Source organism: Pseudoliparis swirei, chromosome 17 (assembly GCF_029220125.1).
Source record: "Pseudoliparis swirei isolate HS2019 ecotype Mariana Trench chromosome 17, NWPU_hadal_v1, whole genome shotgun sequence".
In the NCBI taxonomy this organism is placed as follows: domain Eukaryota; kingdom Metazoa; phylum Chordata; class Actinopteri; order Perciformes; family Liparidae; genus Pseudoliparis; species Pseudoliparis swirei.
The window spans coordinates 2,604,327-2,623,711 of record NC_079404.1 but is presented as its reverse complement, the minus strand read 5'-3'; the positions used below and the strand labels follow the sequence as shown (position 1 = coordinate 2,623,711).

At 45.7% G+C, this 19,385-nt stretch overlaps 2 protein-coding genes across 2 annotated transcripts in view; one reads left to right on the top strand and one right to left on the bottom strand.

The window, feature by feature from the left end:
- The window catches only part of LOC130206920 (ras and Rab interactor 2-like), a 32,220-nt gene extending 26,009 nt beyond the window's left edge, over positions 1-6,211 (top strand). The window contains exons 9-12 of the mRNA XM_056435194.1: positions 1,910-2,218; positions 2,725-2,856; positions 2,944-3,107; positions 3,905-6,211. Coding sequence (XP_056291169.1) covers positions 1,910-2,218; positions 2,725-2,856; positions 2,944-3,107; positions 3,905-4,336 — 1,037 coding nt within the window. The 3' untranslated portion in view covers positions 4,337-6,211. The remainder of the gene's footprint in view (positions 1-1,909; positions 2,219-2,724; positions 2,857-2,943; positions 3,108-3,904) is intronic.
- A 390-nt stretch (positions 6,212-6,601) lies between these two features.
- On the bottom strand, positions 6,602-18,564 carry LOC130207547 (uncharacterized). Its single transcript, XM_056436193.1, is given in 10 exon segments — positions 6,602-7,046; positions 7,385-7,442; positions 7,533-7,700; positions 8,059-8,095; positions 8,098-8,183; positions 8,344-8,590; positions 12,291-12,388; positions 12,570-12,778; positions 12,855-12,950; positions 18,478-18,564. Coding segments are annotated over 10 exon segments (1,185 nt in total). The 3' UTR covers positions 6,602-6,947.
- Between the last annotated feature and the right edge of the window lie 821 nt (positions 18,565-19,385).

The following is a 19,385-nucleotide window of genomic DNA, read 5'->3' as shown; positions in this document are numbered from 1 at the left end:
GGAAAGAGGCTGTTAAAGAAGACTGTTGAAGAACTCTTCCTGAGCTCTTGTGAATAAAGAACACGCTGTAAATATGACGCGCTCTGTTGCTAAGCAGAATATAAAAGAATAGCTTTCTACGCATTCACATCATTAGCCCCTCCTCATCGATGACGTCACTGCTCCAGCACGACGTTCCCCCAGCTGACTGGTTCCAACATGGCCGAAGCTTTTCTCACCTCTAGGAAGTTTCTCTGCGATTTGGAAAAATCGAGACGCTTGAAGACGTCAGCGGGTTCTCGCAATGGACGTTTTTCAGGATTTTTATAGAATATAATTGGCGAGAGTAGTCGACTCTATGATACTGGTGACAGGAAACGTGTAAGACATTTTGTTTTTTTGTTTTTTGTCTGTCTTACTGGTTTCTATTCCATATAAAACGGATAAAACCAGCAAGAGAAATGGACTGACTGACATCGCGTACAACACAACATCATGTTGACGTTCCCAATTGAATGGCAAATGCAAGAGAGCATTCAGAGGATACAACATGGACTAATTTAAGATGCATCTCTTTTTGTCTTTTAGAAAAGGGGAGGAGTTTGAGAGTGGAGAACTTCATTTGGGTCCTTTCTTCAGTAAGTAGAACATCAACAAGAATGAGGAGGTGAGGCGGTGCCGTTGGGCTCAGGTGTCGGCAGGTAGCGGCGATGTGGGGACTTTCCCGATCGGACCCACAACAAATAATGACAGACGAGTCGGGAATGGCCGATGCTGGATGCCGTGGAAAGTAAAATGTGAGCTGATGTGTTAAGCCAAAAAGAAAAAAAACCTGCTGACTTCACCACTTTCTGAAGGAAAGTCAGCAACACACACACACACAGAAACAGCACACGCAGCACTTACTCAGCATCCCTGTGGTCTGCATCGTGACGTCATGGTTGGTGCTAGTCAGAGCTCGTAAAAGCTGTGTGGACAAACCTTCTGTTTGAAGAGTCTTTGAGACGCAGTTACCAACGCCGGGCAGCTTCTCCTGCTTCTCCTTCTGATTGTGACAGAAGTATCGAAAACTGTATTAAGAATTGGTTGAATTTCTCCAAAGGGGCCGGGAGCCTTCCTGCTGGAGTCTTGTGTTTCACACACATAGTGGTCCGGCCTTGAACGCCTCCAGGAAGTTTGTAAGTCCCGACTAACGAGGCCGATAAGGAGCGTGACACGTTCACCTTGACCGTGGCGTTTGGGATTTGGCTCAGAACAGACCGGCGGCTACGCGCCCGTCTTCAGAGGTGGAGACGCAAGGCCGTGGTGACCGGTCGGGAGTGATCTGTGATCTATGTCTCCGAGGCTGTTATCTCAAGGCGGTGTTCGGTTATGCTCGGATATCAAACGGGAACTGAGCTGTTCAGGGAATTCATCCGTGTTGCAGAAATACACGAGAGGCACAAAGCGGGAGCTCAAAGAATTGGATTTGACTTCAATGTAATCCAGGTGCCGTCTCTGTGAAGTTACCATGTTTCCACAAGTCTCCCAAAAGCATGTGAAAAGACAGTGTAAAAATATAAATAAACATATATATGGTTTTTTTATATATATATATTTTTTGAATTTTATATATATATATAAAATGTTGTATCTATATTTATAAATATATTGTATATATAATATAATAATATTATTATTAAACATTTGTCTTTTTATAATATATATTATGTAATATATATATATTGAATATATAATTTAATAATATTTATATTATAATATTATTAAACATGTGTCTTTATATAATATATATTATATAATATTATATATATATATATATATGTAGAATTTTTTATATATATATAGAGAAATTTTAAAAGATAAATGTTATATTTATATATTACAGTAAATTCATGTTGGAAAAGCTCAGCCGTTCCCTCCTCTCCCCCAGACCGAGTCCTGGAGAAGGCCATGCACAAGTGCGTCCTGAAGCCTCTCAAACCGGTGGTGAGCGCCGCCCTGCAGGAGTTCCAGGTGCGCAGCGGCGAGTGGAGGGAGCTCCGGGAGAACCTGGCGCTGGCCAAGGCCCGGCAGCCGCAGGAGATGGGCGTGGCCGACACGCCGCCCCCCGACCCCGTGGCCATCGAGAAGATCAAGCAAAAGTTCCACACCATGAGCAAGCTGTACTCGCCCGAGAAGAAGGTCACCATGCTGCTGAGGGTCTGCAAGCTCATCTACACCATCATGGAGGACAACTCGGGTAGGCACTTAATTATCTTCCCCTTTTGTCTATACATATACATTCATATAATTTTATATATTTATTTTATTTTATTAAATATATATGTTATTTAAATATATATGTTTATAAATAAATATGATTATATGTATTTATTTGTATACATGTGTATTTATGTGTAAATATATATATATATATATATATATATAAATATATATTAAACAAAATGTTTATATTTATTTATTCATATAGATACTTTGAGATATATATATATATATATGTAAATATATATATACAAAGATATATTTATTTATGTATATAGATATTTTTATATATGTATATATATATTTATTTATATATATATATTATCTATTTATATATATATATTGTTATATTTATTTATTTGTGTGTATATATATATTTTTATAAATACATATATATATATAGTTTTTTAATTTATATTTATATTTATGTATATTATTTATTTATATATATATATAAATAAATGTATCAACCGTCCCTCTCAGGTCGCCTGTATGGTGCCGATGACTTCCTGCCGATGCTGACCTACGTGTTGGCTCAGTGCGACATGCCCCAGCTGGACAACGAGATCCTCTACATGATGGAGCTGCTGGACCCCTCTCTGCTCCACGGAGAAGGTCTGTGTCTGGCGGCCGCACATTCAAATAATGTTTCCCTTCTATGTAGACGCAGCGTTAACCGTGTGTGTGTGTGTGCGTCTCCAGGTGGCTACTACCTGACCAGCGCATACGGAGCCATGTCTCTGATCCGTAACTTCCAGGAGGAGCAGGCGGCCAGAGTGCTGAGTTCAGAGACCAGGGACACGCTGCACCAGTGGCACCGGCGCCGCACCGCGCAGCGCTCGGCGCCGTCCATCGAAGACTTCCAGGTAGAGGCGCGGCCGCGCTGGAGAGCCTCTCGCTCCGGAGATGGTTTCAATGCTCACTTTGAAGGCTTTTGGGGGGTATTAATACAGGGTTCATACACATGTTGACCAGGGTTCTTTTCCAGGACTTTAAACCAAATTTACATGACCAAACATTTTGTGAAATCTCTAATTACACATGAAAAAGTGAGAAAATGTCGTATTTAAACTAACAAAGAGGATTCCAAAGCATACAGTAAATAACCTTAAATGACTCAAATGAATGAGACAATAGTTTAGATTAAAAGAATAAACATTTCTCTTTTCAGTTAAGGTGCGTTCACTTGCAGCGCGGAAAATCTGCGAGTATGAAAGCACGTATGCCGGCTTATATTTAGAGCATCTTTTTTTTTTTTAAAGCATATTCATTATTTAAAACTCAGCATAAATGAACATAAGAATATAACATAATTTCCATGACTTTTCCAACATTTTAGGATTATTTTTTCTCCAGTCCTGTAAATACCTATTTTAAAATGTCAGGACTTTTCCAGGTTGTCCGTGACCGTACGGACGCCGTCATTAACGACCAGGTGTATTAACGACCAGGTGTATTAACGACCAGGTGTATTAACGACCAGGTGTATTAACGACCAGGAGTATTAACGACCAGGTGTATTAACGACCAGGTGTATAAACGACCAGGTGTATTAACGACCAGGTGTATTAACGTGGGCCTGGTTGTTACTGGAGGTTGAGAACCCTCCAGAAACCCGTAACCGAAGCGCGGCGCTGATTCCTGCTCCCTCTGCACCCCTCAGAACTACCTGCGGGTGGCGCTGCAGGAGCTGGACAGCGGCTGCACGGCCAAGACCCTCCAGGTGCGCCCGCACGCCACCGTGGAGGAGGTGTGTCGCGTGTGCGCCGACAAGTTCAAAGTGCCGGACCCGGAGAACTACGGCCTGTTCCTCCTGACGGAGGGCAGCGGCCAGCAGCTGGCGCCGGACACCCACCCTCAGAAGATCAAGGCGGAGCTCCACAGCCGCTCGCAGGCCACGCCCTTCCACTTCGTCTTCCGCCGCGTGGCCGGCGGCGGCGTCGGCGCCTCGTCGTCGCCCTCGGACCTCGCGCCCAACCTCAACGACCTCGCCGCCACCTCCGGTCCCCGCGTCGACCCGAATGACCTCGGTGCGGAGCCGTCGGGCCTCGGCCTGCCGCCCGGTCGTCTCCATGGCAACTCCATCTCCATCTGACCGACGGAGGACGGCGTCGCTGCAGGTTCGGAGTCTCGGTGAGTTGAAAGAGTTCAAAAACATCGACTTCTCCTTTTCGGACGACGCGTCCGTCTCGGTCCACGTCCGCTCGCTGGATGAGGACACGAGTGAAAAGGGACAAGGAGAAAGGAGGGAAGGAAATGAGAGGTGGCTGTTCTTTTTTCTTTCTTTTTTTTAACTTTCTTTGCCATCGGAGCAGCTCTCTGAAGACCCAAACACATCGTTGCTCTTCCGGAGTGAAGACGGCGTCTCAAGGGGTGCGTGTTCGCAGCCCTGTCTTCATGCTTCTCAAGCAGATCCAGGATCAGTTGCGAGACTCATCTTCACGCAATCATTAAAAAAAAACTAACTGATGTTTAATGTAGGTGCTCGGTGTACCTATGACTCACGTATGTATCGGTTGCTGGTAAACTGTTACTGTTGTGTTGTGTTTAAACTCGTAATCCTTTGAAGTTTAGATTGTTTATATGTTTCCGAGGGAGTCTGGCGCCACCCGGTTGTCGCCGTCGCACATTGCAGGAGCTCCATTTCAAGTAGTGCAGCACAAAGAAAAAGAAGAGGAGCTCGACTGCAGCTACAGCGTCAAGAAGAGAACAGAAAATAACTTTTCTGTTTTGATTCCTATTAGAGAATTATCCAGATTTATCAAATAGATATTTTGATCTGGCTTCAAGGACTCACCTCTCGTCCTGGGTCCATACTCTCAAACTACTGGTGGTCCGACCCCCCCCCCCCCCCCCTAACCCTTTATGCAAAGCCAGTGGTTTCTCACACAGTGCTAACTCATGTCCATCGTGTCCTTAGACTACAGAGTTTCTTTGTATCCCAGTCGGCGTGTATCGAAGCCAACCAGTGCCTCCGTTTGATTTGACATCGGAAGATGATCCAATAATAACAAATATTACTTCATAAAACATATCGCTGTCGCTACAGGGCAGTGGCTCCTCAGCCGATGGTTCATTAATGCTTTTGACTCGCAGCATTTCATGTGCATCGAAATGCACATCTGCAGCTGGATCCCACACGACCAGTGAAATGGTTATTATATATATACATATATAATATATTTATATTTATATATATAATATTAAATATATATTATATATCTATATATAAACATATATAAGACGTGGTATTTTTTTATATGATCGTCTTCAGGATTAACGTTTTGAAAAATGTGTAAAAATATTGTTCTTGCATGTCGTTTGTGTTGATGTCAGAAACAGGCCCGTCTGCCAGTGTTTTTTTAACGTAGCATTCATTTATGTATTTGTTGATTATCCTGGTGATATGAAAGTTCCCGTGTGATACCTTATGCGTCTTTCTCCATGTCACCGATGAGCGTCACTAACTTGGCAAAGCATCCGTACTAATAGAAGAGGGATGTATGTAGTCTGTTTATGAAATAGTTGTGTGGACTTAAAAGCTGGTCTGAGGTCACACACACACACACACACAGTATGGCTCCTGTAGAGATCTGAAGAGACGAGCGGACGGTGGGCTGTTGGTACAAAGAAAACTTGAAGCTTTCTTGGAGAAATCGAAGTTGATGTTCTGTTTATTTCCTGTTTGTATTGAACTGCATCATGAGAGTTCAATGTCCGAGGAAATGTGGGAGCTTTGAGTAGCATTGATGTCGTGTATCGCAGCCCGCCGTGCAGGAGAAGTTTGAAATGTCTTCGATCAAGCGAAGTGCCTATTTATGTGTCTCTGTGCAGGAATGTTTTTCACAGACCTTTTCCATTTCTACTCGATAATAATCTTTTACGGTGTGAATCCCATTTGTGTGACGATCGAATGACGTCGTGAGTATTCTTTTGCACTTAATAAATGTTGAAAAGAACTAAACTGGAACTGGAAGGCCTTACGGTTTGTTTTCTTTGTTCAGGGCTGTTGCAGAACTTCACCACTCGGTGGTGATCACTCCTCACATTGTGTGCCAACACTGGTAAACCTGAACATGCAAACCTCTCATAACCATCATGAATATATGTATGTACATTTATATTTATATAAATATTTATTTATATATAAATATATATGTATTTATAAATATATTGATTTTATCTACAAATATGTATATATTTATTTATATAAAACTATATATCCAAATATTTATAAATATATTTATAAATGTATATATATATTCATATCAAAATATATTTGTATAAATATATATATATATATAAATGTAAAAGGTAAGCTTGTCTTCCCTCCCAAACATCAGAAAACCAGAACAAGATGGAGACTGACCGTTTTTATTTGCAGAACACCTACTTGGATTTGACTCTTCCATCAGTATAAATACAAAAATAAATACAACAGTTGAAAAAACAATATGTATTATATGTATATCTTTTATGCAGTTGGTTTACGGGAGTCAGTAAACCTGCATCTACAGGGGATAAGTCGTGCCCTGGGATTAAAACAAAACTATATTCACCTTCTGAAGAGCAACAGTAGCATGTAGCATGAACAGTGTCCGCTCCATAATCTCTCGGTTGTTCATATACGGTTGTCGTGTATGAGGATGTGTTGTCTCCTCTTCTTCGTCCTAATATAAATGTTTGTGTTCATGTTGCCGTGGCGATCACCGGTCCAGCCAGCATATAGACGGGTAACGATCACTCAGCGTCTTGCGCAGCTGAACGCTCTGCGTCTTATCCCTGGTCTCCACCACACACTCCACCTGCAGACAGACAGACAGGCAGACAGGCAGGCAGACAGACAGACAGGCAGACAGACAGGCAGACAGACAGACAGACAGCCTTAACCCTCTGACATGACACACACTATAATCAGGGCAGCTAGCAACACATTTCATCTTTTGACATTGGTGCCAATTTTTAAAATTATAAATCCATAAAATGAATTTGCCTTATGTGAAAGTGGTACCAGTCTTTCTGGCAGTGTAAGCGTAAATTATTCCCGGATCTACCGGAAAAAAAAAGTGTCTACACATCTCTATATTTCACTTGATGTGTAATCCCGCTAACTCAAAGCCACGAGGAGAGAGGCGTGGCCTACCTTCGCCTTGAAGACGTCGGACTTCTCGCTCTGTCTCCGGTGGCAGACGTCCAACAACCTGGGGCGCCGGAAAAGAGACGGAGGGCCGAAATGTTAAAGACGTCACGTCGTCCCTCGCCGTGCGGCGGCGGCGGACTCGTGTTCGTACCTGACGTCCTCTCGGGACAGGACGTCCAGCAGCCGGGCCATGTCGCCCGGACGTTCTCCCAGCTGCACGGAGAACTTACTGACCCGGTCGTCCAGCACCAGGGCCCGGTCCACACACTGCCTCACCAGCTCCAGCTCCATGTTGGCGCTGCTCACCACGACGGCAACCCTACACACACACACACACACACACAGACTTGAACTCGCATACCGGTGAGGACCAGGAGGTGTCATGTGGGGACACCATTTTCAAAATTGAATAACAGCATACTTTTGATCACGCACACTTAGACACAAACACACACACACACACAGCTCTGATGACATCACTGTATTGCCAGAATGTCAGCTTCTCCGACCCTCACGCGTAGTATGAGGCTAAAACTGACCCAGAGGGGTTTTACCTTCCGTAAACATGAAGCGCTTTAGTGACAGGCCGTTAAAAGCAGTGATGAATGCTCCCGTCCGTTCCTGACTTCTATCGGAGAACAGGCGAAGCCGAGTGAGGTTCAACGGGTCCGACCAACCTTTTGCCTCTCAGCTCCGGTAGTTGTCCGGCCAAATGGCCGCCAGCCCCATGGCTCCCGCCGTGTCCACCGTGGAGCGTTCGAACTCCTGAAACCGCAGCATGGCCACCAGAGAATCCTCCTCCCTGAGACGCACAGGCAAGGAAAGGATTGAATGCACGGCGGACGTACATTTTTTTGTTTGTTAAAAATAACACTCGATGTCTGAACTACAATTACCTGAATTTAAAAAACGAACCGTGATCTCGATGCTTAACACACAGCGGCATATTTGTCCCACAATACCTGACGGAGATGACTTTATCCACCAGTTTCTTGGCCAACTGGAAGGTGTTGACGCCCAGCGATCGCTCCGTGAGATCTGAGAAGAGGCAGGAGATCAACGGTGAAGGCGGTTCTGGACCCGGTGTATGGAACCAGAACCAGAGCTTCCTGTTGGGGTTGCTGTGCAGGTCTTTGATTGGACCGTCGGTTTTGAGGGATTGAGACAGCAGAGGGAAACCGTCCGGTTCAATTCCCTGTAGGATAACGACTCATTTAGCGTCATCATGTCACAACATCTGTGACAACAAGCGTCTGTGAGCTTTGAGTTAAATGCTAACGGAGAAATAATACATTTTAATAACTAGAATGGGCACTCGGTAGAGCGCATACCTTCGCATTTCACAAGATTGGGCATTGAATTATGAACATTTTGGCATTATTTGCATGCCAATTGGATAGAAATTGACTGCTATGGTAAAAAGAAGATTTTTACCTTTTCGTGACCTTGACCTTTGACCCGATCGATCCCAAAATCTAATCAAATGGTCCCCGGATAATAACCAATCATCCCACCAAATTTCATGCAATTCGGTTTAATACTTTTTGACTTATGCGAATAACACGCACGCACGCATACAAATACACGGCGATCAAAACATTACCGTCCGCATTTTCAATGCGAAGGTAATAAAAGGCGATTGAACCCTATCAATGCGTCCTCAGACACTGCCAGGCCGTGTCCACCGTCATCTCTGGGAAACTGTCGTTTGTTCAGAAGCCTCTAGATATTATTCAATACATTGGCTAAAATCTTTGCATCGACATGAATGAGCGATAAGGGCCGGTGAGTCTTCAGGGTCCTTTTTCTTCTTCTTAAAATCAGACTCTCGACATTGTTCCAGGTAGTTTAAAGCTGCGATTATAAGTTCTGACTAGATGAGGAGTGATCTTGTTTTTCAAGGCTTTAATTAAACCATCCTGGCCTGGTGATGTGCATCAAAGCCCTCGCTTCTACGCTAATGTTTCCCCAAAGATGTTCCTCTTTAGTGCTCTTATTATCAGTTTTGTATAACGATACAAAAACATACATATTTTTCTTATGGAAATGTCTTTTCCCTCCTGGATCTCTGATTCCGGCTATAGTTGTTGTCATTTTGCAGGGCCGTATATGTACTAGCGTTGTTTCCATATTCATACAGCCGCTGCGTTTGATGGATTGAGGATGGAGATGCTTTCTCATTCAGAATTTAATTTGGTGCCGCTTTGATTCTTTAATGAGATTAGTTTTGGTTGCACTAGATTTACGGGCCAGCTTCTTCAAAGTCTGTTTCCAGCTCCTTCTGCCTCTGAAGTCGGGTTTTTCTTTTCCCGGGTCTGACAGATATGAGATAGTGAATCCTCTGATATAGGCTTTTGCATATTCCCAGAGAAATGCAGGGTTTGTTTCACCGTCGTCTTTGATCTAAAAAAAGAAATCCAACTCAGACTCCATCTTTTTTAAATTTGTATTCCTTGTCAGTGAGGAGGTATGATGGGAAGCACCATCTCTGTGTGCCAGAAATAGCTTCACTCAGTCATTTCCAGGTATACTGGGGCATGAATAAATCTGAATCAGAGTGGCCGGTGTGCCGCGAATAAGGATGCATCTGCCCTCGAGTCGCTTTTACATGTACGCAGTACGAATGGGGTGACCTTGTGTATTAAGATAGCGGGAAATGACGAGCCCGGCCTACCCAGTCTCGCTTAAGTGTCATGTGCTCCTTGTCCACTAGGGGTGTTTCTTCTAAAAAAAGCTATGTGTATCTTGTCTTTTCTGAGCAGGCTTAATATGTCCTTCCGCTTAATTGGATTCCCTTTACATTAAATGTACAACATTTGATGCTATTTATCTCTATTTCCTACTTTTTCGACAATTTTCTCTTTGGCAAGGGGAGATGCTGTTCTTCTACGGGCCTCATGCGTTAATGTTGTGTGGTACAGAACATCACACTTAAGAACACCGAATGACAACAAAAAAACTAACATAAATTTAAATATAAACCGATTGAAAGGGCACAAGTGAGGTCTTCTGCTTACTTTCGGTTACAGATTGCTTTGATTTTGTCCATTTTGATATCATCTCTTCCTCTCCTCCTGTGCCTCATCCACAGATCTCAACATTGGACTCGAGTGATATTTTCTGACCTGAATAAATTGAAACGATCAGACCCCGATACGAAGGCACTCTACGCGAATGTACACGGACACACGGACCCACACTGACCCCCCGAGTCCCTCGGTCTAAGACGAATGGATTCACCTTCCATGTCACTCCAGTTTCCACTCACTGTGACAGATTACATCTGATGGATTGGGTCATTCTGCGATTCGTTTTTGGAGACGCACAAACGATTACAGTGTCAATTAAGGGCCAAAGGCAGGACAGTTTGATTTACGACAGCTCGGTTAAAAGGCCACTGAATACGATCAAATGGCACATGTCGTTTCCTAAAAAAGCTTCAATTCTTCTTCTGACTCTACGTGAATTCATCGAATGACATCGCACACAACTGTAGTCCTCAGACTCGATGGCGGAAAGTTCTCCGACTAGGCCGGCGTAAAACTGCATGAACCCGAATGATAGGATTACACCCTTCAGAGATTAACCCTGTCAAATCAAATCACAAATGGTTAAGTCTCACCAAGGTTCTGCCGTGGAGCCGTGCCAGTCAGTTTCAGACTTTTTTCCGATGTATTTTTAAACTGCCAGACGGGCAGTTTGCTGCATCACGGCGGTCCAGATACAGCCGAGTAAATGGAGATGAGTCACATTAAAAATAATCCATTGATGAAAGCGCTCACGTGTGTTCACCAGGAGGCCACCAGGTGGAGCAGTTCTCCCAACAACCGTCTGCAGAGAACGTCCTGTCTATTTAGGTCCCAGTGATCTGCCATGAACACACACATTGCTGCCCTCCTCCCCTTTAGTCCATGATGCGGGCACACACTGTGCTTTTAACACGGCTGGCACACAAAAAGTCAGACGTTGCACCTGTGCTTTGGTTAAAATGCAGTTTTTTTTTAAACATAATCAAAAGGGGGCGAAAGAGCAACATGGCGGCCAGTATCAAGCCCCAAAATGCCTCCTCCGAAAGAGATGGAGAGCTGAGAGGAGTAAATAAATAGGCTCTTTCAAATTGGTAACAAATAAAAAGAAATGTTGGGACAAAGCACAAAGTGAAGGAGACATTTCAGCCCACTCAACTTCTTCATGTCCCTTTATGACTCAGTGCCCTAAGTGGCTGCTACCTCCTCCTCCTGGAACCACGTTCACTTGAGAGGAGGAAATGTCTCTCAGCACTAAGACCCTGAATCTTACGTCTGAAAGTAAAAGTCTGGCTGTTGTATTCTTTGTCTGGTTTGTTTCATTTAGCAGCACTAGAAGGTTTGGATCCTCACACCAAAGTCCTTGAAATATGTACTTTGTTTTTCTTTAGTCAAGACGGTCATGACTGAAGACAAAACACATTCAGACAACCGCCTGCAAAACCTAGATGTGATGTTATTCAAACTAAAAGAGCCTACCTCTCTTCTCCTATGCCACTCTGTGACTTCCTTCTGTCTTTATCTAAATATATGAGAATTACCTCGGGGATGAAGAAGAGTAAGGTAAGAAAGCTAGAGGACCCAAGGGCGTAGGGTTGGTCTCAGCATTGGAAGGGACACTGTCAGTGTATTGCGTCTTTCCCAAAACGTTGGTCGTGACGAGTCCCTATGGACCGTATGCGAAGCTACGCCCTTGAGGACCGAGCTGAGGAGAAAGTCTACGAGGACTTGGAAGGTTGGGAGTTGCTCTCCTCTAAAAGGAGGAGGAGCTGAGGAGGAGGAAAGAAGGCAGGGACATGCTCCTGGATGGAGATGGTGAAGGTTTACAGGACCCCATCTGATGAGAAAGATCGTCCATGGGGACCGTGCAACGCCTTGATTGCGGTAATCGCGGCAGCTAAACACAGATTTGGAAGACAAGTTCGCAGTCGTCTTGATTTCCTCTTGTGAGAAGTAGGTGGCAGAGAAAGAGATCGGAGATCTGAGGGTGGATCGCAAACTGAGGGGGAAGAACGGAAGCGCCTGAAGAAAGAGGCACCGAGGCCGTCTCTGACCTCCAGGCAGAAGGTAAATCTGTCACTATGGAACGGAGCTAGCTAGAGGAAGGGTCTGGAGGATATCTGGGGGGGGGGGGGGGGGGTCTACGTGTTGTAATTTCCCACCTCTGCCAGAAGGGGTCATTCTCCTCGCTGTCTTTGAGTGCAGGCCTGGGCGAGTACAACCGCTCCAGTCGCTCGCTCAAGTAGCTCCAGTAGAATAACTGGGCCGCAAAGTTCATCCTGGTGGAAGCAGCACCGCCCTCCTCCTGGAGTCCAACGAGGCTCCGGATCCGAATCCCTCGCCTCCTCCTCCTCCGGCTGCCGTGGGGCGTCTGAGGGATAAGAGGACTGCTCCCCCGGTGAAACGTCTCCCGTCTCAGGCACCTCCCTTCTTTCAGAAGGGATTACCCAGGGACACATGGTGGCTCTGCAGTGGCCCGGCTCCTCCCTGGGCTCTATTCCTGGTCCCAGACCGGGATTACTGCCCCATTCTATGACGCGCTGCTAATTAGACAATCTTAGGAGATAGACGCAGACTTAAGGCTTATCTCGGGAGCACGGATCTGGAGGCTCAACCACCGAGAGAAAAGGACAATGGACGGGGGGGGGATCAGAAATGAAAGAAAGTGGAAGTGGTGGTTGCTTTAAAAAGGAAAGAGATGCGGTTCTGTGACAAGAGTATAAGGATCAAATAAAAGTGCTTGCAGAATTTGTGAAAATGAACCACGAGTATTTTTCATCTCCACGCATTTTATCTACAATCCAGGTGCATTGCACCTCATCTCAATGGTGCTGCAGAAGGTCAAGGCTGTTCCTGGATCAGCAGTACATTGTTTTACTTCCTGATGGCGCCGCGGACGGCCGCCTCGGTGTGTTGGTGCGCGATGTTTTTTGTTGTTTTCGTTTTAAATACTGTTTTCTGCTGTGATTCCCAGAGCTCTTTCACCAGAGAAGAGCTCATGAACATCAGGGGAACAACTCCAGCGGATTTATTTCCAACGTTTTTAACTTCTGTGGAGTTACTGGACATTTTTGTAAAAGGTGTGCTCACCTTCGCCCGCGCGGTGAAACGCCGGCGGAGAGGGGAGCGCTCAGGGCGCTTATGCGGCTACGGAAGCGGGGATCTCGTACAGCGCTGCGGGCATATTTCTCTCCAACGTCCGCTCACTGTGCAACAAACTGGACGAACTCCAGCTGCTGGTGGGGAGAGACAGAGACTTCTCCTCATCCTCCGCCCTGTGTTTCACGGAATCATGGCTTAGTGGATCGATACCAGATTCTGCGCTCCAGCTCGCTGGCTTCCAGCTGTTCCGAGCGGACGGGACACAGAGCTCTCCGGAAAAGCAAAGGGTGGAGGAATCTGCTTTTACCTCAACAACGGCTGGTGCAACGACGTAACGGTGATCCTACAGCACTGTTCGCCGGACCTGGAATCTTTTATCATTCACTGCAAACCCTTCTACTCCCCACGTGAGTTCGCTTCATTCATCCTGGCCGGAGTTTACATGCCGTCTCAGGGGACCGTGCACGAGGCACTGCGGACCATCGACGAACAGATACGGAGTGTGGGCGGACCTTCCCGGACTCTTTAGTTATTGTACTCGGGATTTTAACAAAGGAAACCTCAGCCACGAACTCCTAAATATAGACAGTTAATAAAATGCCCTACTAGAGAAGAGCATTCTGGACCACTGCTACACAACAATCAGCAGGGCCTATCACGCCGTCCCTCGAGCTGCACTGGGAAACTCTGACCACGTCATGGTTCATCTGATTCCCTCATACAGGCAGAGACTAAAGCTCTGCAAACCTGTGGTGAGGAAGTTCAAGAAGTGGACCAGTGAGGCTCTGGAGGATCTGGGCGTGCTTGGACTGTACTGACTGGGATGTCTTCAGGACTGCTACCAACAGCCTGGATGAGTACACAGAGGCTGTAACTTCCTACATCAGCTTCTGTGAGGACAGCTGTATTCCATCCAGCTCCAGGGTGAGTTATAACAACGACAAACCCTGGTTCACAGCAGAGCTCAGGAAGCTAAGACTGCAGAAGGACCAGGCATTCAGGAGTGGGGACAAGGACCTGTACACAGAGTCCAAATACAGGTTTAGCAAGGCGGTGAGAGATGCTAAACGACTGTACTCTGAGAAACTGCAACAGCAGCTCTCAGCAAACGACTCTGCTTCTGTCTGGAGAGGGCTCAGGCAGATCACCAACTACAAGCCCAAATCACCCCACTCCATGAACAATGTGCTTCTGGCAGTCGAGCTAAATGAGTTCTACTGCCGCTTTGAAAGACAATGGAGGAGTCCTGAGACCATCCCCACAGCCCCATCAACAAGCCACAGACCATCAGCCCACCCTCCCCAGCCCATCAGGGCTCACACCTCTGGAGCACCCTCCATCAACTCATGACGACCCTCGTCATCCTGGAGAGAGCGTCAATAGGCTGTTCAAAAGCAGAACCCATAAAGCAGCGGGCCGGACTCCGTCTCCCTCCACCCTGAAGCACTGTGCTGACCAGCTGTCTCCGGTGTTCACCGACATCTTCAACACCTCCCTGGAGACATGCCACGTTCCAGCCTGCTTCAAGGCCTCCACCATCATCCCGTCCCAAAAACCCAAGATGACAGGACTCCATCACTACAGGCCCGTCGCGCTGACCTCTCTGGTCATGAAGTCCATTGAAAGCTTGGTCCTGTCACACCTCATGACCATCACCGACCCACTCCTGGACCCCTGCAGTTCGCCTACAGAGCCAACAGGTCTGTAGACGATGCAGTCAACATGGCCCTTCACTACATCCTCCAGCATCTGGACTCCCCAGGAACCTCGCCAGGATCCTGTTTGTGGACTTCAGCTCTGCTTTCAATACAATCATCCGTCCCTGCTGCAGGACAAGCTCTCCCAGCTGCACGTGCCCGACTCCACCTGCCGGTGGATCACAGACTTCCTGACCGACAGGAAGCAGCACGTGAGGCTGGGAAACACGTCTCAGGCTCCCGGACCACCAGCACGGGTTCCCCAAGGCTGTGTTCTCTCCCCTCTGCTGTTCTCCCTGTACACCAACAGCTGCACCTCCAGTCACCAGTCCGTCAAGCTCCTAAAGTTCGCGGATGACACCACCCTCATTGGACTCATCTCTGGTGGGGACGAGACCGCCTACAGGTGGGAGACTGACCACCTGGTGACCTGGTGCAGCCAGAACAACCTGGAGCTCAACGCTCTAAAGACAGTGGAGATGGTTGTGGATTTCAGGAGGAATGCAGCCCCACCCGCCCTCTCATCCTGTGTGACCCTCCCGTCGACGCTGTGGAGTCCTACCGCTTCCTGGGCTCCATCATCTCCCAGGACCTCAAGTGGGAGCTGAACATCCGCTCCATCACCAAGAAGGCCCAGCAGAGGATGTTCTTCCTGAGGCAGCTGAGGAAATTCAACCTGCCAGGAGAATGATGGTACAATTCTACACGGCCATCGTTGAGTCCATCATCTGCTCCTCCATCACCGTCTGGCACCCTGCAGCCACAGCCAAAGACAAGCGCAGGCTGCAGAGCATCATCCGCTCGGCCGAGAGGGTTATCGGTTGCAATCTGCCTTCCCTCCAGGTCCTGTTCACTTCCAGGTCACTGAAGCGGGCCAGAAAGATTGTCGCTGACCCCTCCCACCCTGGACACTCCTGTTCGAGTCCCTCCTCGGGGAGGAGGCTGCAGTCCATCATGACAAAGACCACCCGCCACACCAAAGTTTTTCCGTCGGCAGTCGGGCTCATCAATGGAACCCGGACTGACTGACTGTCACCCCAGGACTACCACCTCTTCTTCCTCCTTCTTCCGCTCCTTCCTCTTCCTCCTCCTCACTCCTCCTCCCTCCTCCTTCTTCTTCCCTCCTCCACACACGTCACTTTAACATGCACTTTAACTAAAACACACCACTTGAAGCACACACCCAAACACTTCACATTATTTGTTGTCTTTCTGTCGTGTTGATTGTTGTTTGTTTTGTCATGTCCAAATGTTGCACCTTCCACCAAAAAAAATTTCCTCGTTTGTTTGTGAAAACATTCCTGGCAATAAAACTGTTTCTGATTCTGATTTCTGATTCTGAGTAACAGTGGAGGGGTTTAGGCTACCAGGCCGGCAGATAACAGAGACAGAAAAGGTGACAAGCTGCCAACGCTCAGCAGGAGGTCCGGATCCCATTCAGCTCTGATCGGATGTCCAACGTGTTCCTCAAATCTGAAGTGAACGCCGACAGTGATGCCAGCCAGATAATGAGCGTGCCCACCGCTCAAATAATGACGGGAATGTGCATAATCAGAGATAATCCCTTCAGCCGACACGGCTCAAACTGTATTTGCAGGTGAATCTGAGCGTAGTGAGAGGAGCGTAGGATGGGAGGAGCTTACAGCCTCGGGGCGGAAAGAGTCGAGGGAAATGTCGGCTACAGCGAAGGAAATGAGGATTTGTCCTTGTCCGGTGGTCTCATGACATTCCACATCTGCCCAAGAACATCTTAGCTCACTTTTTGGCAACGAGGCTCAGGTGAAGGTTCCCGTTTGTCTCGATGGACCGCCGGCCTCCTTAACCTCGTCATGAAGGCGTTCGGTTCTCAAAGCGACCGGCGGCCACGTTGACCGAACGGAACAGACAGACGAGGACCGGCCCGGAATAGACGGAGACAAGGTGACCCCGCCTCCGGCCGCCTGTCACGCCACGGATCGGCGCGGCGCCACTGGACGCCATGAGCCTCTGGCTGTGTGTTGGTGGAGAGACACAACACCACCGGATTCAAGGGTCACGAGGTGACCTTTGACATACATTGACGTTTCATATCTCTCTTGTTTCTACTTTGCATTTATACGACTTTAATAGCTTTGGTGGTACTTTAATATACTTAGTGAAACAAACACACATTTGATCATTTCAGTGGTACATGTTGAGCTCTCTGTTTACGTGGCAACGCTGGGACCATAATTAGAATTTAATTGGGAGTTATAATTGGGAGTAAAATTATAGTACGCTTTCTTGACATGTCTAATATTTGTTGTATTTTATTTAGAAAAAAATTAATTTATATATCAAAAATAACAGTAATTATTAATGACATTAATATCCCACATTTAAGATACAATAATATGTAATTAGTCCCTCAGTGGGGAAATGTACAAGATTACAGCAGCAAAAGGGGTAAGCAAGTAAGTAAAGTTAGTATGTATATAAGTAAGTCAATAAGTAAGTATGCATACAAGTATGTAAGTATGTATATAAGTATGTATACAAGTAAGTCAATAAGTATGTATCTAAGTAAGTATATATATAAGTATGTATATTAGTATGTATATAAGTAAGTATATATATAAGTATGTATATAAGTAAGTCAATAAGTAAGTATGCATACAAGTATGTAAGTATGTATATAAGTATGTATACAAGTAACTCAATAAGTAAGTAAAGTAAGTATGTATATATGTTAGTAAGTATGTATGTATAAGTATGTATATAAGTCAGTATGTATATAAATAAGTAAGTATGCATGCATATAAGTATGGAAGTATGTATACAAGTTGGTAAGTATGTGTCTAAGTCAATAAGTAAGTAAGTATGTTTATAAGTAAGGAAGTAAAGTTTATTTATATTGCAGACAAGCGTCACAAAGTGCAGGACAGTCAATTAAAACAATTTGTCAATAACAGGCCAAAACATTTCAACAGTTAAAAAAACCAAAAAGAACAATACACATAAAAAGATAAAAATTTAATTAATAAATAAACAGAGAAGATCAAACTCAGGACAAAGAATATGTAATTTAACCAAATGTACAGGATAAGGGAAAGGGATTTAAATAATAAAAACAGTGAAGCATCTCCAATAACTGGATATTATAAACACACAGACAGAATAAGTACAACTATGTTGCACAGTGTAATATGATTGCACAGGTTAAGGTGTGTGTGTGTGTGTGTGTGTGTGTGTGTGTGTGTGTGTGTGTGTGTGTGTGTGTGTGTGTGTGTGTGTGTGTGTGTGTGTGGTCTACCGGGAGCTCAGCTGGTGGGGAGAGGAGGGACTGGCGGTTCCTCTGCTTCACGCAGCATGCAGGGCGGAGCAGCCGGAGCTCCCGCATGGGGGCCGGGAGGTGTTGTCCCTCAGCGATGACATCATCCTCCCGTCTCCCGGCACGCCGCCGGCCGCCCTGACAACTTGATTTAGTGTCTTCTCGCTGTGACTCTCACAGGTGAGAAAGGCACCTGTGCAGGAGGCAGATGACGGCGTCGTCCAATCGGATTGCTCGGCGAACCGAAGCGGGTCCGGAGATGAGCGTCCCCAGGGGGCGGAGCTACGCGAGGCCCAACCCCTCCAGGGTTCCATCAGCTGGGATGTTAAAGGTCCTGAAGCTGTGGAGGTCTTTTCTGTGGATCTCAGATGTATCGCTGCGCGTATTCAATCTTTCTGTTGGCGTGTTTTTATTGGAGCATTAAAGAAGCAAAATCGGCGGAGCATTAATAATATTTGTATTATTATTATTGCTCTGCATGCTTGTAAACCATCTGAATTACCTTTACTTTTTTTTTTAAATACCATCTTCTTTTTTTTAGGGTGACTGTAATGACGGGAGCAATGCTGTGTCCGTGTCACACGCAGCTAATACATTAATAAATACATTAATCTTCTCAACAATTCATGAAATACATTTAAAGTTGATCAGTTGAGGAATATCTTAGATTATCTATTAAATGTTTAAAAAAAAGAAGTAAAACGCCCGTCTCCTTTTTGTGATGTTTAGCTAAATAAATTCATTCTGACAGTTTGAAGTTATTATTTTTCTGAATAACAGGAAATCAATCAATTCAATTATGCAAGATCTTAATTGATCTTTGACCGCTTTGACTTCCTGCTGATCCCCCCCCCCCCCCAAACAAAAAAAAGCTCCACATCTTTTGTCAT